Raw genomic sequence first — 25,987 nt, forward strand, 5'->3', positions numbered from 1 at the left:
AGAGGCAGCTTTACTATTCTTAGATTTTTATCATATGTGGGGCAAAAGTTTAAGTCAGATGGGTTTATATAATTTGCCACAGATATTACTAACTCAAAAACGTTGATCCATCAAAGTTTCCATCAAATTGCAGCACAAATGTATACACATTTCCAGAAAACCAGAAATTGATGCATTTCTTCATCCACTACTTGAGTATTCGAGCACATCAAGATAAACTGGTGGAACTGATTTTCCAGTCAGGTGCCATTAACCCACTGTTTGACGAGATGACAAGATTAAAAGAGCACCAGTCAAACCTTAAAGGATTGAAAATCCAAACCAAAAGTCTCCTAATCGCTCCATGCAGATCTGATGTCTCCGTCTCTTGAGTGAAAGCTTGAGCTATGCTTTATGTACGTCATGGTTTATGTGCTATGTCTGTTTCCATTTAATTGTTTAGTATTTTGCTTTTATCAATAGACCAACTCTTCCATCATTGCAAATCAGTTTTTTGTTTTTCCCCCGGTGTTGCCACTCTTTTGCACAAAAGTGTGAATTAAAATAGGTCGATGGAAACGCACTTCTGAGTGAGCCTTTTTTGAATGGTTTCTGAAAGTTAAAGCATACTGTAACATATGTTTCGCAGAGTAAATTGTCTCATCACTTTGAATAGCTGAGTAAAATCAATAATATCACCCTTTTTTTTCTTAATTGGATAAAAACATTTTATCTGAATTTGCAGAGTTGGCCGAATAATGCACACTGTATTCCCACTTTATTTCACTTTATATTTAATCTGACATAGATTTAGAGTTAGTTTCCTGTTGATCCAACAAATCAACAGCAAAGGTTGTACTGACATCTGATGCCAACAGCAGACCTACTTGAATCACTGAAATAAAACACTGCCTCTTGTGTCTTACTAGTCTAGAAGCAAATCGTTAATTCAAACATAGCTTCACTGACAACGTTTTTTATAGTGACAGTGTTCTTAGAATCAGCTGCTGAATGCTAAATTAAGCTAATTTTAAATGAAATTAGCTAGTGATTTGTTAATCTATTATGGATGGAGCTAATTTGTAGCTATAACTACATAGTTTATAGAAAATTATGGATCCAAGACGAAATTTACAGAAGGCAATTACTAATCCGTCTGCTATTTCAGCACCACGGACAGCGCCATGGATTTATCAATATATAGAACAATTAGGCTACTGATCTTTCAGTGCCATAGATTCTATCTTGTGAAACTTCTGTCAGATATAGAATCAGTGACTCAGGCAGACTAGACTAACATATTCAAATAAACAATCCCTCTGCCACTGCACTCTCTTTGCTGCTTGGGGATCAAGAGGGGTGGTAAGATAACATGGGGCATGCATGATGGTCATTTTGCTAACAAGGGGGATGGCATCCCTCCACAACCACCTTAAATGGCCTACAGCCGTTTACTGAAGTATTTCACATGGAAAAAGCTAGTCCCTTTGTCGGCGCTTGATCTTCCCACTAGAATTCATAAGAATCCATCTGTGTGGGCAATAAACAGATCAAATTTAATGGCAATCCATCCAATAGTTATCTGATACAGATATATCACTCTGGTCCAATGTGTTACACCAACAGACTAAATGCCGTCCCGAGAATCACGCCTCTGCTGTGGCTGAAATACATCTGGTGAATAAAACATCTCATTTATCTTTCACAACTGATTAATCATTTCTCAATGGATCATCAAGCTCAATCAGACGCATTAGGGCATTTTAATCAGTCTGTTGAAGCAATTGCAGCAAAGCCGAAAAACTAAAACTGTCTAGTGATGATTGAAGTGTTTTAGGGAAGACCTTGCCAGAGCGGACATTATTATATTTTGGCATTGGAACAAGATAACACGATACTTTGGATGCTTGTGCAGAAAAATGTAAAACATGATAGACATCAGCAGAATTTAAAACTGCATGTACGTGCATGTGTTATTTTACCATTGATTTAAAGTGCTAGCAAAGCACCAACATAGTGTATGCATTCAGCTGGCATACATTTAATCAACCTAAAAAAACGAACTTGAGCATACATGTTAATATGCAGCAATGCAGCTCTAGTCTGATCATTTATTTCTGTTCAATTTTTGTTATTCGCTAATCTCTATGGAGTGTAACCACATCAGCAGATACATGCTGTGAAGGATTGGGCATTGTGTCACTTATTGCTAAGTATGAATCCAGGGCGCCATCAAATCCAATCCCCACGCTGATGATGTTGAAACAAATCAGGGACATCCGTCATCTCCGATGAGAGCGTGAGCAGTGAGTCAATACCCTCATTAGCCGTTTGAGCACATGCTTGCGTAGATAAGAAACTGTGCGTCTGACGGTCCAGCTCTGACAGGCCAGATTACTTTCAAATGTTGAATTGTTTAAGCTTGCAGATTGGGAAACCGCGTCATCCTAAAAGTCTGTTTGTCCTATTGTGCTTAAAGTAGGACACTTGAGGAGCACCGGACACATACAAACTGCTGGGTGCAAATGCAGAGGAAATGCAACATTAACCCACTCCGAGTAAGAAAAAAATCCGATAACAAGAAACTGTCCAAGCAAATAACATGTAAATGATTTATTGCTCATGATGGTGCCTTTTTTAGGGTGGTATTGTGCGCCAAAACTGCTATGTGTAACAACTGGATGTAAAATGCTTCAAAGAAGGGTTCACATTACTAATTACACCTATTCAATAGAGGATCTCATTCCTTAGGGAAACTGAACATTATAAATACATAAATATATATATATATATAAATAAACAGATATATATATATATATAAATAAACAGACCTCATGACCCCAATATTTTGCCACATTTTTTGTTTGGCCAGCCGGTTGACTCATCGGCTAAAGGATTTGAAATGAGCACTTTGGAAGGGCTTAGACATTTAGCATGAGGCTCATTATCCAATCAATGACTTTTGCTACTGTATGTCCTGTGGACTTTCTCTGCAATTACACAGCTAGTTTGGGATGCATTCTTTTAAACCATAACACCTATGTCAGTTTAAAATTCTTTGCTGATTGAGTACATCTTAACTGAGTATTGGTCCTGCTGATAAATTGCTCGATGGTGCAGTAAACACTTATGGTTGTGTGTGTGTGTGTGTGTGTGTGTGTGTGTGTGTGTGTGTGTGTGTGTGTGTGTGTGTGTGTGTGTGTGTGTGTGTGTGTGTGTGTGTGTGTGTGTGTGTGTGTGTGTGTATAGTATGTGGGCTTTTGTGTGTTTTTAGCCATGCTGGTGACGTAGCTTTAGGAATGGTCGTTGGTTGGTCCAGGTTGAAATATCCGAAAAATATTCAAAACTTGGTGAAAATTGGTTCAGATGTTCATGGTCCCTGGAGGATAAAGCTTTTACCTGACCAAATACCTGCTAAAGCTAAGGCATACCCATTAGCTCGTAAGATGTAGGATTCTTTGTGTTTAGTACTTAATTGCAAATAATGCCATATATAGCAAAAAGATAAGACGACTCCACTTTCAGGATGTAGGATGGCAAAATATTAGAAACCCCTCTCAGTATAATGCAGTTTATACATCTCCAACACCAACTATGGCCTTAATGATTACCATACAGGCTATTAACACATCTCGGACCGAATGTCAACAAAAATGTTATTATTTTATTAAGGAGAAGCAATACACAAACATTTGTGCTGAAGCAAATACAGGCAAGTCTGCAGGGTAAAAAAATTAAATTTGTGTTAAACTCTGCAGTTCCATCATGTATGAATCTATATTTCATATCTGTTTCAGCCCAACAACCATTTTACAAGATAAAGAATAAAGACATGTGAACATATCACACCTGATACTAATAACACAACCATGCTTTATTAATCTAAGTTATAAATGCATATTTAGACATTTCTTGTAACATCATGGCCAGCTGTCCCCACAGCATCAGATTCACTCACTACTTCATCCTCCACTTTTAAGCACATCGCTCTAGGTTCTCTTTCCTCTGGATGTACAGCAGGTAAATATTATGTGTCGGTGAAATAATTAGTATGGCTAAAAATCATATACTCTAACACAGTCATGGGTTAATGTCAACATTAATGTTTTCCTGAACCTGACTAAGTGGTTTTGGTTCCTAAACCTAAAATTCATGTGAAGATGTTTATTCTGAAAAGACGCTATGCATGTACCAAGCAGTTGTTGATACACCATCACTGACAAGTACACAACTGACTATAGAGCATTGACCAAGCTGCATTTTTGATCTTAGCTCTTAATCTTAGTTAAATTCCTCAGGTATTTCTTGTCACGTAGCGTGCGGTAGAGCAACAACACTGAGACTCACTGGGAAAATGAATTTATTGACCAGTGAAACCTTGGTATTAGTTATTTTTAACGAGCCTATAAGATACCCCCATCCTACTAATAAAATGTTGATACAATTTCACCAAATTCACAAATTTTACAAACTTTTTCTTTCTCACACCAGTTGTTTGATAATCTTAATGAAAGGCGATGTGTAAGCATTGCTCTCTATTGCAGTAGACTCACAAAGAAATCTCTCTTTTCAATCATAGATGAAAGATACAAGCTGTTTGGCTTTAAATTGAAAAGCAAGACGTTTGGTACTTCTTTATACATTCACATAGTGAAGTATAATGGGACTTGCGTGTATATAGAGACACAAACCAGTTTATATTATTTGGGCTGATGGATGCTGCTGTTCTTGTGTATATGTGGGCTTCACATGTGCGAAACGTTCAATTATTGATTACCATTTGAGAGTCAATCAATAATTTATCTCATGCTGCTGATTTAACATCTTAAGGATATGCTGGTGTTGCGGGGATTTTCAGAGATGTTGAAAGTTATCTCATCAGGGGGCCGAATACCAAAAGAGTTTCTTCCACACAATGGCTTTGATTCATTATGAATGAGTGGTGAACTGTGCATGAGCGTAGCTTGACACAAACAAATATTTGTATATAATATTTTAAAATGCATGTAAGAGTAAACAGTTCCAGTATAACTCCTAAATGTTGAATTAAAAAAATAAATTATCAACAGCCATGCAACAAATCTGTTCTGACTCTTCCTGTTGATCTGATGATTTGATGTTTGCAATGAGCTTCCCGGTGTGAAACACAGAAATGACAGTTTTCCGGGTTTTTTTCTTCTATTCATCTCTGGAAAATGTTTGGGGTTATTAATTCCATTTAGCTGCTGGTGGTGCGTTGTTTATCTTTGTTCCCCGCCTTGTCGTGCATCGGCGCTTCTGCCAAAATTGTGACACGTGATTACATCCTCATTAAATGTATCTCTCGTCAGTGCAGTGGTCCAGATATATTTTACAGACACAGCTCATGGATCATCACTTAATGGCGTTTCAAATTTCCGTTCTTCATTTCCAAGAGGCCGCGACACAAACGTGCCGTGTTTCAGCAAGATAGAATTTCTGATGGTGTGTAAACAGGAGCTGAATGGAGCTAAAAGTCTCCTGGTTAGCCCTGACAGAAGCTTAACATTTATTGATTGGATTGAGCTTCAACTCAATCTATCGTTTGTTAAATTAAATTTCAGGCTTGTTAGTCCAGGCTTGGTATTCATGTAATCCGAGAAAGTTAAGTATTCCTTTGTGGATATGAGCCATTCCTGGGGCAGCTCCAGTGACAGTGAATTAAAGTCAAATATTGTGGACAAAGTGAAAATGATGTGGTTGTTTTTCCAGGGACATAATCTGTTTTATACCATAACTATGATGAAGATGTTTAAGCCTTGGCTCTGGATTCTATATTTTTATCTCTATTCATATTGACAGATATTGATAGAATTGTATGAGATTACAGCAATTTATTACATTGTATAAATCCCATTTCATAGGATTATACAGCAGTCAAGATTTGTGCAAGCTTTGCAGCTGGGCAGGTATATTATTGTAATATACTGAATGACAGCCTGAACAAACACATTAAGCATTTTAAGAGCCCATTCATCTTCATAGCACCATCTGTGTCGGCCAGATTTGCCTGGCTACAGGCTTTGTGAAGCCAGCCACACCCTCCTCTGTTATGAATTGACTATGTCACTAACATGAAACAAAACTAATTGTCCTGTACCTTAATCTTAAGAAGTCAGATTGTGCATGTTATGTCCTAATCTTTTTAAATGTGCACTAACAGTAAAGGTGGCAGGAGAAAATGACTATGGTGGTTTCTGGAATTCTAGGCATCATGCACTGAAAAAGATCTTAAATCATATATCTGTATGAGTACACCTGACCAAATCATTTTTTGAGGGTTAGGGAACACAGCATATATATGTTTTTCTTTTAAACTCAGCAGTGAGCGTGCAGCAAATCCAGCATTTATCAGCAAAAGCGCTGTTCTGACAGTTGTGAAATTCTAAACAAGAAATAAAAGCACCAACTCAAACCATTAAGTAGGCCAAGTGACAGAGGAAAATTATCTTGCAGTAAATAATTATATATTTCACATTTAAAGCAATCCCAAAGGGTGAATATTCTCTCTATGTGTATATTTAGACAGGATTCATGATGAATTGCTTAACAACTTTGCTTGAGGGCCACCGAGGAGCCATCTATGCTGCTTTGAAATTCTGGCAGGTAATACATGTTTCTGTCAATTAAACCTGGACTGAGGAACCCCGAGTCCATCACAGGGAGAGCCTCTGTAGTTTGCCTTGCCTCACTACTTCCTCCCCTGTCACATCAGTAACAGTATTTGGTTTGACCAAGGAAATTACATTTGCACATTGAGTGTCCTGATTTCTAATGATGCACTTTGAAGTTAAGAAGCATAAAGAGGTGCTTTGTGTGTGAGAGAGAGAAAGACAGAGAGAGGGAGATGTAAAAAGGTCTATATGATTGTATTTTAGAGACTACAGTGAGTTGTTTGAACTCAAGTTAGCAGTCAATCAACACAAACTGCGTCAACCCTTTTTGTCCCGTTCGTTTGCCGTAGTTCCATCCCGGTGTTGCCTAGCAACGCTCCCTAACTACAAACCTACAAAACACGGATGGTGGCAAGCTAGCGTTAGCTAACAGACACAAGAAACAGCTCATTATTAGCATAAACATAACCTTCTCCCGACATGGATCTTGATATCCGTCAGTATCTCAACAAGGCAAAGGAACAACGAGGTTTGTATCGTATTGAAGTATTTATTGTCTGTGTAGTTGTATACTGTGTATTTGTATAGTATGTGTATTTATTGTCTGTGTAGTTGTATAGTATGTGTATTTATTGTCTGTGTAGTTGTATAGTATGTGTATTTATTGTCTGTGTAGTTGTATAGTATGTATTTATTGTTTATTGTCTGTGTAGTTGTATAGTATGTGTATTTATTGTCTGTGTAGTTGTATAGTATGTGTATTTATTGTCTGTGTAGTTGTATAGTATGTGTATTTATTGTCTGTGTAGTTGTATAGTATGTGTATTTATTGTCTGTGTAGTTGTATAGTATGTGTATTTATTGTCTGTGTAGTTGTATAGTATGTGTATTTATTGTCTGTGTAGTTGTATAGTATGTGTATTTATTGTCTGTGTAGTTGTATAGTATGTGTATTTATTGTCTGTGTAGTTGTATAGTATGTGTATTTATTGTCTGTGTAGTTGTATAGTATGTGTATTTATTGTCTGTGTAGTTGCAACATGTGTATTTATTTCCCATGGGGATCAATAAAGGAATATAATAATAATAACGAGTAATTAAAGTGTGCCTGTACTGTGTTTAACGCCATGTGACGTTACTCTATGTAGACTCTGGGGCTCTGCAGTCAGCTTACCGGTTAATCGAGGTCACGACAGTAGCTGGAAGCGGCGGACGAACTCCACGTGTGGCCCCAGAGTTGTACGTTGTTTGTTCAGAAGCAGCTTTTCAGGTGAGACTGGGGCAGGGATGAAGACTGTGTCACATTACATTACATTACATTACAGTCATTTAGCAGACGCTTTTATCCAAAGCGACTTACAATCAGTAGTATATTACATATCATTCACCCATTCACACACTGATGACAGGCTACCATCAAGGTGCCACCATCAGACTCTAACTAACATTCATGCAACATCCAGACCACACCGATGGCAAGCCTTCGGGAGCAACTTGGGGTTAAGTGTCTTGCCCAAGGACACATTGTACATTGTTTGTTCAGAACCAGCCCTCTGATTGGAGAACTACCTTGCAGGGATGAAGACTGTGTCACCTGACAGAGACATACACTTAACGCTAGTGTGTGTGTGTTTTCTTAGACCATTTGAGTTGGGATGGAATAGGCTGGTTTTGTATGCACTGTTTAAAATGGCTGACTACAAGATATAATTATTGTAATTATAATTTTAAACACGTTTAATCAAGTTTAAGATCAAACTCTTCCAATGGCACCCGAGGTTTATTTCTCTTTGGCAAATTCTACTGATTGAATGAATCCATAAATATCACACAATATAACTGATCCTTATTAACCCTACCCAATTCTGTCACCAGGATCATATAGAATTATGTGCAGGTGTTAGGCCTAATGCTGCCAAGCCACCTTATAGTGACATCCTTGTGTTTGAACGATTAATCGGAGAGAACACATGCTCTGAATGTGCCTGCAACCTCGCCTTCCAATTGTTGTGAGGAGCGTTGTCATGTTGTGAGGAGTTCAGAGACTACTGAGATGTCGCAGAAGACAAGATGCTTCAAGCAGCCTCCAAGAATGAAAGATTTGCATCTGACTGTGAAAAGGGGGAGCTCATTTATATTAGTAAATGCCTGCTACAGTGATGACATGTAAGCGTCACCATCTGAGGAAGTTCCTGAATGATTACTGACATTATTGGCATGTAGAGAGGATGCATTTGGTTTGAGTAAATGAAGCAGAAACTTGATCCTTTTGGGGTTCTTGTTTGATTAACACAAATGCATTTTTGATGGCAGCATCTAAAGGTAACGATATAGAAAATCATTTGAATTTAAAACCTCTGCAGGAACCCCCCCTCTGCTAGAGGACACATATCGCAAATTCCATTAAGTCACTGTTTCCGTACAGTAACTTTAGTTAGCTAAATCTAACTATTCTCCCAGTAGGACAGGATAATAATGAATATTCACTAATGTAGACTAAAGTGTCCTAGGGCAGGGGAAACATATTTGAATAATGGAACACAGTGATATTCCATAATGTGATTTGTTCTCTCTTCTTTATATCATAGCGCAAGTATTCTCAGTGGAAATGCAGCTCCCCTTGAAGTCCCAGGCCTATTTGAATACTGAACTAGTCCGCATCCTCAGCAGGACTACATCACAATAGTCCTCAGTTGTTGGAGAGCTATGAATATTCCTGTTGCATTAAGACATTTCTCTAACATTTTCTAACATACCGACGCACTGTGCGTCACTTTTAAGTTTAACTTGTTTTATCATCTTTCAGCATGAGAAATACTTAATGATAAGACAATTAAACCTTCCAGTATAAAACTTGTCTGTTGTGAATAATCTCCCCTGACTTAAAGTTGTAGAAAAATGCTGGTGCCCCCAATATTACAGCGGATGATGTCTTAGTGTTTATTTTGTTTGGCCTGTGTGTTTTTTCTGCATTTTCAGCTGGGTTGTTTGGAGATAAGCAAAGCGTGCCTAAAGATGTACTTTGAAGGGAATCCGCCGGCTAATCAATTTTTGAGTCGAGCCTACCTCTGCCGGGGCCAGCTGAAGTCTCCGCCGGCAACTGGGAGTGTGGTAAGGACAGTAAATTGGACACATCTCCTCAAGGGGGGATGTGTGTATATGTGTGTCTTTGCCAATGGGATACACACACACACACACACACACACACACACACACACACACACACACACACACACACAGTTATTTTAGATATATACTGTACTCTTTTGAACTAAAATAAGGAGCAGATGTCCTCGCTTCCTAAACAACCTTTTTTTTTTCTCACAATGTGTTTCTTGAAGGCACATTGCCCTTTGTCTTTTCACAGTTAAGTGCAGTTTCAAGTTTGTCTTGGTATTTTATCAAACTGCGGCCTCTATTGAATAGTTTCCCTTTCTGATCTTTGTATGTTTGTATGATCTGACAAGGTCTTTTGCATTATTTTCTATTTTAGGGAGACTTTGAAGAAGCTGTGCAGTGTTTTCTTAAAGCAATTGAAATTTCAAAGCGTGACCCGAGGTACGTAATCTCTCAGAAGTGTGTTTGGCTTTGTTCTAACAGTGTAAAGAAAGTGATATTGCTTGATAGTTGCCATCATAGTGCAGAGGTGCACCTGTAAAGACACGCAATGAACGTGAAATATTCACAACAGGGAATGTTTTTTTTTAGCTATGAGGGTTCAGTCTGCTGCATGAGAAAAAGGCTGCGACATCAAGGTTTGATTTGCAAAGAAGACAATTGAAATATGACATAATTCTTCATGCTTCACCCCACAGGTGGATGATATTCAGCATGTTTTCTTCTTAATTCTAAAAGCTGACTGGAAATATCTTTGAGCAGGGATGATAAATATAGATGTAATGATGATGATAATGACATTTTAAGAAGGATGCATCTAGAGATAGTGGCTCAGCCTTTGGTAGCAAGCAGCACTGAATCTCTTTGCTAATGAACTCATAACCTGTCAATAAAAGGGCTGAATGAGCACTCCCAATTAGCACCAAAGGGAATGCATATCTAATACATCCAGACCAGACTAATGCACAACGCACTCTCTGGTGTATAAATTAGCAGCACTCAAACGGTCTGTTCACACAATTTGCTCTAAAACATCGCCTTGGATTCATAAATTTCCCCCATTTTACATAGAAAGGCTCATACAGGATGCTCTCCACAAACATTTGCAATTCACAGAACCTCTCCGCACAGAGTTGACACTTGGCCTGAATTGAGTTGTGCTAGGAGATGAAATGGCTTGCCTGTGGATCACGTAATTAATAATTCAGTTTTCTCTGTTAAATTATTTTGCTTCTGGTTTGTTTCTCACAGATACTACTTCATAGCGTTCAATGCCTCAGTGCTGTACTTCCAGACAGTGCGTCCTCTCCTGCAGCCAGGGCGGTGCCGCCACCTCGTCCCCTCCCTCAGACAGGTGGTCCAAAGTCTGGAGGAGGTGGCAGACCAGGACCACAGCTGGAGGGCTGAGCTCATGATGCAAGTGGCCCCTCGATGCTCTCTTAGTTCTTTTTCATGAATAAGTTCAGTCCTGATTCTGTCCGGAATCATGCCGTGACTCACAGAGCTAATTAACCAGCAGTTCATTTATGACCGCATCTCTCTGGTTTCCCTAGTTATTTTCTTTTTTACATCATTATCCTCAATGAGTGGAGAATCCGCTCTCATGCAAGCTGTTTTATCATGTCTCCTATGAAACCTCAGGCTCATATGTTACCATGCCATCATTGACCAACACAGTATTTGTAAAATGCAATGCAATTCTACAGCACCCCTGTGTGAAGGCGTCAACATCACAAGCTTCATAAAGGAAGGGTTAATGTATTGGGTTGCATGGCATGTACAGTAATAAACTGGGAACTTGGTATATGGTGCTCTGGAGAATGCTGTAGTAAAACTGAAATCATACCCAATGTCCATATGTTGTGTAAATATCCCAGTAACCACTGCAGAACACTGTTCATTCACACTGAAATAGTATCAGTCTCATTTTCTCTCTGTTTCTATTCAGGCATCTTATCAAATGTCTTGTGGACTCTGGTGAAATGGAAGATGCTGCAAGTTTTGCCAAAGTTACAGAAGAATTCATGAAGTCACATACCCCACATATTTATCCAAGACTCTTTACATTACTGGTAAACAGCATTTATTTTCATTTTGTAGTGGCATTTATTTTGGATATATAATACATAATGGAGTTATTGGAAACGTTGGGGATCACACAATCAGAAACAAGACTCCTTCTGATGCAGTTAGCTGTTTTTAATCTGAAATACAGTAGACCTTTTAGTGAAGCATTTTGGGATGATGAATAAAAAGTAACTTCTACCTTTACTCTTCTCTCCGTAGGTACAACACAAGCTGACAGAGAGTGATGTCCTCATTGAAATGAGCAGGCAGTGTACTACTTTAGCAGTCATTTACAGAATACAGGAATTTAAAAAGTAAGGGAAGTTTCTTTGGCTTATTTAAATAAAAGTTGTTTGTATTTTTGCCAGAGGATTTATTTTGCAGAAAGCGTTGTTTTTTTGCTGGTATGATGAAAGCATATCCCATCTTATCTGCTGTTAAAATGAAGACATTTTGCTTTAGCAAGAAACTGCCTTTGATCTGCTTGAATTGTGAAGGCAAAGCTCAGTTTGAAAGAATACGCTTTATTGATTTATTTGGTTTTGTTTTTAGAATGCTCCCTGCTAATACTACAGGCAAGTTCTGCCATTACCTTTATTTAGTATGACCTTATTAATGGTCATAACAACTTTGGTTGTTTAATGTTTCACGATTCTGTATTTATAACCTACAAAGTGCATTATTTTGGGGGGGTTGCATCTGTCCTATTCTTCTCAGGGATGCCTTGAGCGAATCTTTTCAAATTTGGCTCAAGATTTTGGTGGTCAAAGGCCACTTTTACCTAACAAAATATTATTTGGGCCATATCTCAAGAAATCGTACGCAATCGATGACAATTTCACACAAATGTCTAAGAGGATAATATGATTAAGTGATTACATTTTGGACAGACATGGATGTAAACTGCAACATGACTTTGTTTGGCAGTGGCATATAACCGGGAGGGGGTGATTCTAGTTTATATTTGCCATGTTTTTTTAAGCTGTAGGACGTTTTGGATCCTGAATTTTTGCTACTTTCAGCTAACTTGGAAGCCACTCAAACATTAAACTTGATCCACAGGCCCTCAGTTAAGCCTGCGGCGCCCCATGGTGGGCAGGTTTATCTGCCTTCCTGCACGCGATAATGGTGTAGTACCATAGCTTCTGGTGTGGCATCGTACAAACCCAGCCCCAGCCCCCACCCCCATTTTTCTGCAGGCATGTACTCAACATGTCAGAGCTCCTTATGGCTCTTCAGCTCATCTGTAAACATCGGCAGCATGAGTCAGTCCGACCCAGCCATCGTCAGCATCATATAGGTTATTTTGCATGAGGTTTATGCACTGTTTACTGTGAGTATATTGGGGGGGGATACAGATGCATGCATGTATTATTAATTAACACATGTTTTTTTTTTTTTTCCATGTTGTACAAACAGCAAGTTGGAAGAAATTAATGAGGATGAAACAACAAAAGAGGAGCTTGAGCAGATTTTTCGTCTCCTGATGGATTCTACCAAAGCATCTGCTACACCTGTGAACTCCAGTCCTCTTCAGCGCCCGACACCCATCCAACCAGCTGACAGGTCTGTGACCCAATGTGACCCGAACAAATCTCCATTTCCCAACAAGCTTACCTTTGTTGCTCACTGACCTCTTACTAAACCTCCCCACTACCATAAAACCACATCTGGATAACCCAAGGGCAGTGCACGACCCAGATTACTGTACTGAAGTGGTGGGAACTGTATAAATTATGTTTTATCTGGGATTTGCAGAGTTGCCTTCCTCCTGGAGTTGGCTCTGCTGGCCCTGCGAGTGAAGCGTCATGAAGTAGCTGTCGACTGTTTGAAAGAGCTGAAGTCGGCAGGAGAGGCTGTGAGTGTCCGGTGTTCTCTTAAAACCTCTACAGTTACAGCGTGGCCTCAAACTGTAACTATACATACTTGCAATTGCATGCACGGAATTTGACATCCACTCTTAAGAAGGCACTTGACTATAGATGAGATAAATTAGCTGAGCTCACGCCCAAGAGCTAATGAGGTGGCTGCGTTTTTAATTACTTTCAGCCATGTGAGATTATTTTTATAGATAGGTGTGTAGTGTTTTAAAAAAATTGCCATTTTCATTGTATTGTAAATTAAGTGAAATTAAACACAGTTGACAACGTTGCACTACAAGACCTTTTGGAATAAAATACAACTATGCTTGTAGATGTGTCACCCTCTCTTCCGATAAAATCACATGTTTGTGTGTTTGTCTTTTCAGAGTACTGGCCAACGCACAATAATGGAATGTGTCAACTGTGAAATCAACCTCCAGAAGAGAGAGGGGAAGATGAACGACTACTCCAAAGCCAGTGTGGAGGTGCTCGATCATATGTCTGAATTATCAGCCGTGTGTTCCCGCCGCCTATGATGCAGGCAGTGAACCCATTGGCGGAGTCGTGATTAACCGTTCAGCAATATCTTCTGTAATCTCATGCTTTGTCTAAAGGCAGTACATCCAGAAACCCCTGTTCATTTCAATATGTACCCCTGCCTTAAGAGCTGCTAACCCATCTAGCAGCGCTAAGAGTTTCAGCTGAGAAGTTTAATTATCAGTTTTTCCTCTCTGACTAGAAAAAAAAAAAAACATCTCGAGGGAAGTAGGTCTCTGTAATCTCATTTTGTACCATTTAATATTTTGGCGTGAAAACTATCAAATTTAAGAATTGGCACCACGTATTAGTTTCATTCCAAGTACACTTGCCAAATGATAGAAGTGTTGTGCTCTCGTTGCTACAGGAGAGACACTCTCAATCTGTAGTTTTTATCCCACAGGCCCGGCTGAAGGAGATAGGCAAGCTGGATCAGTGGCTGCAGACTGCAGTGAGGGAGGGGGGCCCTCAGGCCGCGGAGGCAGTGTGTGCTACGCTGTGGAGCTTCTGTCTGCCCCTCTTGCAGCACAACCTCAGGAAACGCATCTGGACACCTCTGCTCAGGGTTGCCCAAGTACTGGAAGACATTCAAAGGTGGCCAGTTTTCTCAAAATATTCAAGATACATGTTTATGTGTGTATGTATACATGTGTTTGGCTGTGTCCTGTAGCTTAGTTAACCAAAAAATGGACAAACAGGTTGTGGCCTAATTCAACATGCTGTCTAAGGGAGCACTATTTTACCTACAGTATACTGCATGTTGTGGTGGCTCTGTTATATTATAGCTCAACCTGTGTTTTGATACAATAGTGTATAGTTTTGATAATATTTTTCTGTTGTTTAGCAAATGCAGAGTTAGATTTAAAAAAAAAAAAAAAAAATGCAGTATATGTATGTGTTTGACATTTGGATCATGAACATTTTTATTTTGATGATTTATGGAAATAATTATTTTGTCACTGTAGTATTTTGTAACTTTTACAGGGATCCAACATGTAGGCATTTTCAAGATGAAGATGAAGTACTGTATATGTAATCAGTGGCAAATCTCCCAATTTTGAATTGTGCTATCAGACCTACATATTTGTAGTCATTAATAATATACTAGTTTATGCGTGAAGTGTTTGTTTGCTGTTTTCACAGTATGTTGCTGGAGACGCGCTGTCAAGTCCACTCGGAGCTGGCAGTGATTGAAGAGGAGGACGGGCGCCTTGAGGCCTCTTTGAATCACCTTCAGAAAGCCATGCTGCTGGATAACGGGACAAGACGAGAACGCCTGTCATCAGCTCTCCGCCTCCTGCAACTCAGAGGCACCCTCTACCAAACGCCCCCCCGGGCCGAGGATAAAGCCGACATGCTTATGCAGCAGGTTTGCAGCCCATCTGCGTCAGACAGCCTTAACGTTGCAAAGTGAAACAGTTCTTTGAAACTTAACAAGGGGAGACTTGTGCATAAACATACTTGGTTTATAAACAGAAATCATACATAGATACAGTGAAGCAGAACGAAGGCATTGGTTTTCGGTTGTTAAATCAATGTTATAATGAATTCATATGAGATGAGTGTAATTTGTATGCCATAAGATACAAATTCAGTGTTTTTATGTATGGTGAGAGAAGGACTGTGCCTTCCTAGAGGACTGTAAGTAATGACTACAAGTTAATTCTGACATTCAAATCTTCCTTCTCTTTCTCAGGCCAGGGACATGCAGCCCCAGGACAAGACAGACAGTCGTCCCATCCTTGTCGCTGTTGGTCTGCTTTTGGCCCCTGACGATTTCCAGATGGTGCTGAATGCTGACAACACCTCCAAAAGTACACATTTCTCTTCTTGCTTTCAGTTTTCACAATGACCCAATAACATGTCCTGTTTGTCAAAAGATCTTCATTTGTTGGGAGAGCTTGAAACACACATTCATATTGCCAAAGCCTTTTGCCCATTGTTTCTGCTCCAGGAATGACACACGTCATTCAACTTTGAAAGAATATTCCCCCAGATACCTCTTATCTGGGGTAAAGTGCAGTTTTCTCCTCTATGCTTATACATTTAAGGGGGGGGATGAGAAGTATCCGACTATTTTGTGGCATCAAACAATGTTGGTACAAGCATCGGTGGTTTTGTGCTGTAAAATTACTTTGATCCTTTTGATAAGATATTTATGGTGAACATTTTCTCCACCTGCTCTTCTCTGAGAATTCCACTGAACCAACTGCTTGGTCCCGATAAGCTCTCTGTCTGTCTCTCTCTCTGCTCTCCTTGTTCTCACTGTACTGTATTTTTATTTTTTTTCTTTGAGGAAAGCCCTGTTTTATTAATGAAATGATAGGCGTACAGATCAGGCCATATTATGAACTATTGAGTCATAAAACATTGATGTTGGAGGTTGAACCGTGGTATTAGTACATGTTTTGGAATATTCAATTCAGCTCATTGATGAGTTAGTTTACATGATTTATTTTTTGAGCTTGGCGATCTCGGATAAATCCCACTGTTCTGCACAGACTGAGCTTGAGAATGCAGCCTGGAAGCAGTCCTCTGCGCTGATTGTGTAATGGGGTTGCTGTCTCAGTAAAGCAAGCACTGATTACAGGCGGATTGGGAATTGAATGTGAAAGTCACAGAGCAAAATTGATGTGCGCTGTCTCTTGTGTAACTTTGAGACTTGGAGTCTGTACCTAAGGTCGTTCGGTGGCAGCGTTGAAATCAGTATGTGTTCCGGCGTAGCTCATTGCAAAGTCCCATCGGCTGTGTGCGCTGGATCATGCAGCAGAGGGGCCTGACCTCAGGGAGCGCCTTTGATCTCAAAATTATTCCAGGCGCCTTGGCCCACAGCATCAAATGAACATTCAGCAGTCTAATGACCCAGGCAAGAACTTGCCTCAGCCTCTTGACAGCTAGTCAAAGGGCCCCTTTGGTCCCTAGCGGCACCGCTTGGTTTTGTCTACCTCAAGCATCCCCTAGATGAGGACACTTAACCCTTGTGATCGTTGCTTCAAAGCCAGCACACCAAGTATCCCTCGAGACTAGGGGGTTTAATTAATTGTAGCTTGTCTTGTTGCCACGATGTTCTGAGGTACCTCAGATGGTCATCAACGAGAGCTGTGTGCATGAGAGCGTGTGTGTACTGTATTTGATTCCTTTGGTGAGAGTGTACTCACTGGAGCGTTCTGCTTCTTCTCCAGTCAAAGTCCCAGACCTCTTTTTGTAGTTCAGTCCATAAAACAAATGCTTGAATAACCCTGTTGCTGCAGGCGAATCTGACAAAAAATCTGGAACGTGCTCCGTTGTTTGTTTTTTATTTTGTGTTGTTGGTCTTACTTGTCTACATGATTACGTCGCTGTCTGTGATGTCGCTTTTTGAAAGGGCTGGCAATGTTGGAAATGGGCCATTTACTCTTGTGGTGCCTTAGTTGGCACTCCTTTCTTACGTGGAATAATAAGGGTAATTTTGTAACTTCCTCGAAAGGATAACATTCCCACTACGTACATTAGTGCACATTTATTCCATGTTTCATTTATTCCCCTTTAGGCCTAAGGAGTTGTGTAACCGACTGACTAGAGTTTTTATTATGCATACTTGCTGGAAAATTGTACTGAATCATTATTTAGGGAAAATGCAGGAGCTCTTCCATTAGAATTAATATAGATCAACTTATGTATTCAGTCCTCCAATAATTGTCTAGTTCCCGTAGGCAGTCCTGGATCTGGACCAGTGGCTCAGCTCTCTGCTAAGGCGCGGCATCACTCTACATCTGTGCGGAAGCTGGATGGACACCTGGCCAGACAAGGAGATGACACAGACAACACAGAGAGGTGCGTGTTTGTACATTTACAAGTCTTCATCCGATTATACATGTATATGATTTAATACAAGTGAAAGCCTGTCTTCCTCTTGCCAGTGTAAGGTTTTCTTAGCAATCATTTTTAGCTGTCAGGCTTCCCAGGATCCCAGTTGGAAACCTGCTTACATAAGCAGGCTTTTATGCCTTGTTGGATTTAATACTCCTTGCTGTTACTGAACATTATATACTTATGAATGTTTGATCTTTTGATCCTCTCTACAGTTAAAGTTGTTGTGTGACTGTTGGAGTCTACAACCTTCTATTACATTCATAGCACATAGTTGAGTTCCGCCTGTCTACCAATATCATTACAGTAAAAAAGTGGGCACATAAGACATTGCAGGCTTAATGGTCAGGAGAGGGCAAGAGGCTTGACCTGAAGATTCCCCAAAGGAAAACTTTATTATTAATGACCCTGTGTGCTGCTGTGCCCTAGCCCTGAACTCCACCTTTTAAAATGATATACATGTCTTAAGTGTTCTCTATTTCTTTGCTGCTCCAGGGCGAATCTATGGGCAACGCTGGTGAAGACGGCCAGAAAACAGGAAGTTTGGGATGTGTGCCGAGCTGCTTGTCGATTCTGTTTGCTTTACGATGATGGGAGATGGAAGATCTCCGAGACTGACAGTAAGATGATGAATGATCCTCAAACTGACGGTTAACTGACAGAAATATTCCTCTAATATCAGAGTGATGGAGAGGAAGCAGTAGGGGTAGTCGTATTGGTTATGCATACAAGAGGGAGAGGTTTGCTTTCATTGAGAGAACTCATGTTATCTATTTTGTCTATTTTATCCAGAATGTAGGACCTCGGAGGAAGAAAGCAGTGCAGAATGTCTTCCCGATTGCAATCAAAGCCAAACCTGCGTGAGGGACTTGCTGCGCCTTTTAGCCGAAATCCGCTTCATCAGTGCTGAGGTGTGTGTTTACTAATACAAAAAACTATTTTCATATGTTCTTGCAGAAGTAATACATAATAACAATAAATTCACGTTGCTGCTGGTGTACAGACATGGTTGCATTACTATGTGTACACAGAAAGCTGGGTAAACGCTCTTTGACCAGCTATTTTGTCAGAAAACAAACCCGTGTTTCTATTGATAATGCAAACAAACAAGTTCATATTGTTGAATTCTAGGTGACAGCAGCCTGTCAGCTGTAGATTAATCCAACAGCTGACTGTGACTGCTCCTTTCTGTTCCATTACCTCCCTCAATGACTGTTGTCTGTTTTATAAACAATTCTTTCTCTGAATGATCATGGTCAGCCCTAAGAGTATTGCTTTACCTGTACTTCTTCACAGTAAAAGCCACCCTGTGGAAACACATAACGTGGAACACTTTGAAAGATCTAGTGTGTAGGATCTAGCCGTAAGGTTGCCGATTGCAACCAACTGAAAATGCAACCAAGCGGGTAGGAGAAATACAATGGCCGATGCGGAATAAACGCAAATGGCCATCTAGAGCCAGTGTTTTGTTGTCTGTTCTTGGCTACTATAGAAACATGGCCGGCTCTGTAGAGAGAACTCGCTCCATATGTCTATATGAACGGCTCATTCTAAGGTAAAGAAGACACAAAAATTATTATTTTCAGGTGAGGTTGACACTTAAAATACTTATTAATATTATATAACAGATATCACAGATACATTTCTTACAATAGATCCCCCCCTAAATGATATTTATAGCACAGAATTACCCTGGACTACATGCATGTAGCCTGTGAAGGCTATTTGAAACCAGCTATGGAAGGGCGGGCCCTGCCACTAACAAAAAAATAAAAACTCTATAGAAAGGTAACTACATAAACACTGACTGGCCATTGATGGAAATATGCCGATCAGAAATAGTATGAAAAAGGCACTCATGAAAATTTTAAGTATAATAACCAAAGGGGCCTGAAGACGACCCATAAAATGACACGTTTCTGGTTTTGATAATGATATACACAAAGCTTTTGATTTTCTTTTTTTTCTACGGATTAGACACACAAAATTCCAGCTGTCTGACTTGCTTGTGTCCCTTTTCAGTTATTAGTGTAAATGTACATCATTTACAATGAGCAGTGGAGAGACTCCGTTCACATTTCCTGGTTCTACTACCTTTTTATTTCAAGCTTCTTTGGATGCAGTTGTTTTTGTATTGAGGTGTTCATGTTCATTAAAGCTATTCTACCTTTCTTGGATCTTAGGAATATTGTATTTGGGTTTTTTTTAGCTCCTTTTGTAATATTAGACTGCTTGCAATAGTAAACATGCATTATGGGATTTTTAACAAGCCCGTGAGGTAGCTGTTGATTGGTTGGAGTCAGAGATTGTTGTCCTTGTCTTATGAGCTTGTCTCATTGTGTAATCCTGCTTCCCATCAAGCCTGCAGCTCCAAGTCTTTATTAAGTCCATAGAGATGTTAACTTGACAGCACTTTGAAGAAAATGGAGACAACTATCCACAGCAACTACATGACCTTGTCAGAACTGACTCACACTGTAGCGTCTATGCTTGCTCCTCTCATGTAGCTCTCTCTTTGTTCTATGGTACACGGGTATTCTTTTTTGAAAATTGGGGTGATAATTCATTAATTTAATTGATACCTACATCTCAGTCTGATGATGAAAACGGGTTCCTCTTGTCCTACCCGAGTTGTCCACCGCTGGACGGAAACACATCCAGTCGTTTCTTTTTTCTTTGATCTGCTGCAGCTGAGCTTTAGCTGCTCTGGAGAAACTGTCATTCACATAGCGGGAGGTCTTCTCTTCTCATTTTATAATGAATTTATCAAAACAGGAAGTCATCTTCAATATTGGCTCTTGTGGTTGAGAAATGAAATAATTCTGTTTTGGTCAGGCCACCGTCCAAAAGCTGCTAACAGAGGGGGTTCAGCTTAACGGCCCTGTTGTCCCTGCAGTGGAGAATGAGTTGAGTGCGTCTGAAGAGGATCCACACTGGGTTGTTTACAGGTGAAAACACAATGTGTGCACACACACACACACACACACACACACACACACACACACACACACACACACACACACACACACATGCTAGCATCACAAAACTAGAATATTTTGTCTGTATTGTCTTTTGTCTATGCAGTCCGTCTATGTTTCTCCTTAATTATTTGCCTATCACAGATTGAATTATGCCTTTATCCATTTTATGTTATATTGTACATCACCATATAAAACAATTTTCTGTTATATTAGGGATTATTGATGGCTATAACAGCAATATAAGCAGCGACCACATTTCCTCCAGTTTTTGTTTGTTATACTATGTTATTAATAGATAAAAAGTAGTTTTGACTTCATTTTATTAAAATAAATGAATACTGAGTTCTCAAAAATAATGAAACTTGATGTATATGTATAATTAATATATGATTATATCAAATGCCCCTAATGCCTCTATGTGCATTGTCAACTGCATTGTCTGTTTGTGTGGTCTTAAAATGTAACTGTTAAATAGGGACAATAACTTTTACTTTAATCTATAACAGGGAACACATTGCAAAACTCATCAGAGATTGATAGGTAGTGGTTGGAATGACAGTCTCCTAAACTGCAAACCCATTAACTAAAATAGGTTTTAGTTTGTCTTGAACCAAACTAAAAAACTATGTTAAACAAGGCTGCACATATTATCAATGATGTGAATACTTTTACCTAAGAGCAAGATGTTGTAGATAAATACCACAAAGCGCCAGGATCGTAACAGCCTGTTTTCTTTATTGAATTGACACGACCTGACATATCACATTCACTAGCAGAAATGCTGCTCTGCCACGCTTCACCTCCAGCACATTGTAACATAATGGAGGCTGAGAGCTTTATCCAGGTGCTCAGACAAATTGGTTTTGAATGCCTCATTAGATGTTATGTATTCGACATTGTCAAGGTGGGGTTTCTCGCTCCCCTGTGCATCATGCAGAAAAACCTGTCAGCAAATGGAACTATTCATGTAAAAATTCTATCCTGGGTTGTAATTTTAAACAAGTTTTAATTCAAACAAAATTCCTTCAGGTTAATTTTTCACTAGAGACAACACAATGTGGACAATTGCCACTAAACTGCCTTTCTCTCACACACACAAACACAGCTTTCTATCTCACTTTCCTTCTCTCTATTCTCTGCCTCACTCACCCAGAGTCTGGATCCAGGCTCTGTCTGCCTACGCCACCTCCAACTTCTTGCGTGCAGCAGAGCTCGGAGCAGAGATCGAGGAGCCGTGGGTGGTAGCAAATGCAGCAATTTACCTGTGGAACTACAGCAGCCACTTGTTGTCAGTTGGCGAGTATCAAAGCCTGCTTCCCTCCTTCCAAAGTCTTGTGACGATGCTCCAAAAGACAGAGTTCACTGGGTAGGCTGGGTCTCTAAATTAGTAACAGCTTTTATCACAGGGTGTATACCTGTCAAGGCCTTTACACATCGGCGGTGTTTGTTTTGGTGCAATTCATTTATACCACAATATCTTTTTCAAACTATTGTTTTGTTTTTGTTTTGGGTAATTTCACATAGAAGGTCTGTAACAAGGTCAATTCATCTGAGCTTTCATACCCCAAATAAGGGCATCATCCATTGATGGAATTGACAGTGTAAATAGATTTGATGCAGAATATTTGCAGGGAAATATTTTGCTTTTGATTATTCGTGGGGGGGGGGTGTAAAGGCCTTTAGACAGAATAGTTTTGGTGTTTGGCCTGGAGTTTTTTGCAAAGTTTCTTGAGGTTCAGTGCCAAACTGAACAGTTACCTGAATGAAAAATGAATTTTGTGCAGTTGTCACTATGTTTTTGTAAACAGGTCTGAACCAGAGTATTACAGTTGTTTGATAAACACCCTTCACAATATGGCAACATTTCAAGAAACATGAAAACATGGCTGTTTTTAGACTGATGACTGTACTATATATATATATATATATATATATTAGCTTGTCATTTATTTCTGTGAAGAAAACTAAATTGAATTGTTATTATTATGTTTGGATTATAATTTAGTTATCCACTTTAAAAAAAAAAAGAGAGCCTGCTGAAAACCTGAACCCAAGCTACATGCATTTGAAAAGTATGCAGATTAAACAACCAAAGAGCTAATAGAACAATGGCAAAGGGTTAGTGAGAAAAAAAAACTGACAAAAAAGAAGCTTTATTATGTATGATTCTTTAAAGAAAAAAGGTAAATAAAGGAAATTGTATGAAAATAACAAAACCAAAAATCTCATCTCTGATGCAATTTATACAGGAAAATCTCAAAATTCATCCAAATGTCTTGTTTTACACAAACTTCCTACAGTTATTCTGTTCACTAGTTGGGTTAATTGTACAGTTGATCAGTTGTTCTGTTATTGAGTAAAATATGAAATATATCACTTAGTCAGTGGGAATCAGGTAACTCAATCATAGAAAAGGGGTGTATTAAGTAAAAAGTTGTGAACCACTGATTTTCTCAACCATTCAGTTGAGTAATATGCAAACATAGTCTTTAATTTCAAAACTTTAAAACTATTACATTTTCAGCTACTAACTGCAATATGTAAAATCATTTTAGGCATGCTCAGAGTTGACTTGTAAAAAAATATGTTAATTTATTCTCTAGCACTTTAGCTCACTCTCAGAAAAACAGGCGGTTTAGGCTCGATTCTTGTTTCTGGCTGGATAAAAATGCAGTGAATGTTCATCAAAACAGACCAAGCTGTCCTTGGGCATAGAAATAATAACGTGAATGTTGGGATTCAGTGATATCCTCATGTAATGATGTATCTAAGGCAAATTCATTTTGCTGTCCAAATCTGTGGTAAGGTTTTTTTACTTTCAGGAGGAACTGCGATATAAAAACAAGGATGTTTGGCCTTCAAACCCAAACTCCAGTCCCTGTTTTTCCAGATGATGTCAGTTTGGAGCATTCTTGGTATTGTATTTCTCAGGAACCGCGCTCTGTTCGTGTTGCTTTGTGATGCTGTGGCCCGGGGACTGATTCAGCCTCTGTGCGGACCAGACAGCGTCGAGCCAGCACTGCCAGGAGAAAAGGGCAGAAACAGAAATGAGAAGGGGATGGAGAAGGCTGCCAGCGTCCATGGGGTTTTCTTAGACCCTGTTGCCCTTCAGGATGTCCGCAGGGCATCAGAGGTATGTCCGTGTGTGGGAGTGTGATTCAGCTAATGGGTACCTGTGTGTGGCTGTGCGTGGCTGTGCCTGGCTAAATGTTTTTATAGATTTAATAATCAGTACCATAGAAGTGTTTGTAACAAACACATTCGGTTTTGTTAATTTTCAGGTACATTATTGAAGCATTAGTCTTTGATCTCATAAAATTCCCTTTTAAACAAACCAATAAATGTGCCTTTGTTGCCAATATGTGCAAGATTCCATATGTTATTATAAAATCATAACCAAAGTTCAATACAAAGCTCCTGTGTCGCAACACATTTGCATAAAAGCTGCACACATCACTATAAATCTTGCCATACATTAATATAAATACTCTTTACATCCGCATTAATTAGCAAAACAGTTTACTAGATAACCTTATTAGCATACTCATTAAAAAGCCTTTAAACATAGAGAACTACTTACATGGCAAATATCTTGTTAGACTCCAGTGGTTATTGATCAGTCACTAAATCTGTCTAAAACCTCTGTAACAGATAAATAATTTATCAAATGCTATCGTCAATAACAACCAATGAGTTTTATAGGTTTTAGAAATGTCGAGGTGCATGTAACATGAAATCATGACAACTCGGGCCCCAGTTTTTCTGGGTCCTACATGTTCATCACAAAGTAAAGTAAAACAAAACATGCTTCATTTGAACTTGTTGATTTGTTGCATTTTGCACATAACATAATTGAATAATAACACATAATTGACCCTCCCAGTCTGATTGTGGTGGCTTGAGCTGCTTTTTTTTCAGTTTCTGATCATTCCACTGTGAAAACAAATGTCTGAAATTCCATCATGCAAAGCTTAAAAACAGATCAGAATCTCTGAAAATAGCAGAAAGGAGTGTGATGAGACTCTGAAAGGAGGGCGCGTATAATCTCTGAATGGAGTTTGCTGAATCTTTGAAAGACGTGTTCAGAAACTCAAGTTATAATATTTTGTACAGTTATGTATGAAACGGTTTTCAGACTGTCAACTCTTTTGAAAGTTTTAAACTAGAGGTGGGCTGATAGTGGATTTTTAATGGCCAATACAACAACGGTAGTTTGGATGATAGATAAAAATAAATTAAAACTTACAGATACAACATACATTCCACTTGCTGTAAAATCAGCTGTTCCCAGGACAGATTTTACCCCACAGTTCTAACCTTATTGCCAGAGTAATGTGTCGAATGTTTTTTCGTGAAGTGGAGAATTGCTTTCCGAATAACATGTAAATAATAGATATCTAAAACATAATTTAAAGTCTGTTGTTCAATTATTGCTGGAGCTCAATGAACGCCATCTTTATCCCCCCTTAAGGTCTCGAAGTACGGTATGGAGTCTTTAACAGTTATTCAGATTATTAGCAGAAGTTAATCACATGCACACATATATTTTCAGCAAAAGTGGACCTCATTACGTGTATGGGTCCTTTATGCAAAATGGTGATAAACCTCCTCGTGTGACTGGAAGCGGCTGCGTAGCCTTCGGCCACTACAGTCAATAGCAGATAGTTTGTAAAATGTCCTTCTACTCTTACTTGGTTTTCTAGTTTTACTTGGGATCGGCCTCCCAAGGCAATGGTAGGGGTAACACGGCAGCTTACTTACAACCTTCCAAATGTTCCCTCTTCATTTTATAAATTATGAAACAGATTGGTATCATACAGATACTGACTTGTTTTAAAGAAGGAATGGGAAGCTTTTTTTCATGCTATTTTCACACTTCAGGTCATCCTACTTAAAATGTGGCTGGCTAGTAAGCTTCTAGTAAACTAATCTCCTGGAATGTTCTGTATTTCAGCACTTAGGT

General features: G+C 39.2%; 1 protein-coding gene across 1 annotated transcript in view; it reads left to right on the top strand.

Moving 5' to 3' along the window:
- Positions 1-7,050: 7,050 nt before the first annotated feature.
- Positions 7,051-25,987, top strand: part of LOC129092541 (cilia- and flagella-associated protein 46) — a 59,485-nt gene continuing 40,548 nt past the window's right edge. The window contains 19 exon segments of the mRNA XM_054600523.1: positions 7,051-7,140; positions 7,760-7,881; positions 9,591-9,722; positions 10,105-10,169; positions 10,980-11,144; positions 11,677-11,800; positions 12,015-12,199; positions 13,215-13,361; positions 13,554-13,653; positions 14,044-14,142; positions 14,598-14,788; positions 15,338-15,563; positions 15,891-16,008; positions 17,878-18,007; positions 18,539-18,663; positions 18,830-18,954; positions 20,879-20,991; positions 22,178-22,390; positions 23,956-24,157. Of these exon segments, the coding sequence (XP_054456498.1) occupies positions 7,092-7,140; positions 7,760-7,881; positions 9,591-9,722; positions 10,105-10,169; positions 10,980-11,144; positions 11,677-11,800; positions 12,015-12,199; positions 13,215-13,361; positions 13,554-13,653; positions 14,044-14,142; positions 14,598-14,788; positions 15,338-15,563; positions 15,891-16,008; positions 17,878-18,007; positions 18,539-18,663; positions 18,830-18,954; positions 20,879-20,991; positions 22,178-22,390; positions 23,956-24,157 (2,631 nt within the window). The 5' untranslated portion in view covers positions 7,051-7,091.

This window comes from Anoplopoma fimbria, chromosome 6, assembly GCF_027596085.1.
Source record: "Anoplopoma fimbria isolate UVic2021 breed Golden Eagle Sablefish chromosome 6, Afim_UVic_2022, whole genome shotgun sequence".
Classification (NCBI taxonomy): domain Eukaryota; kingdom Metazoa; phylum Chordata; class Actinopteri; order Perciformes; family Anoplopomatidae; genus Anoplopoma; species Anoplopoma fimbria.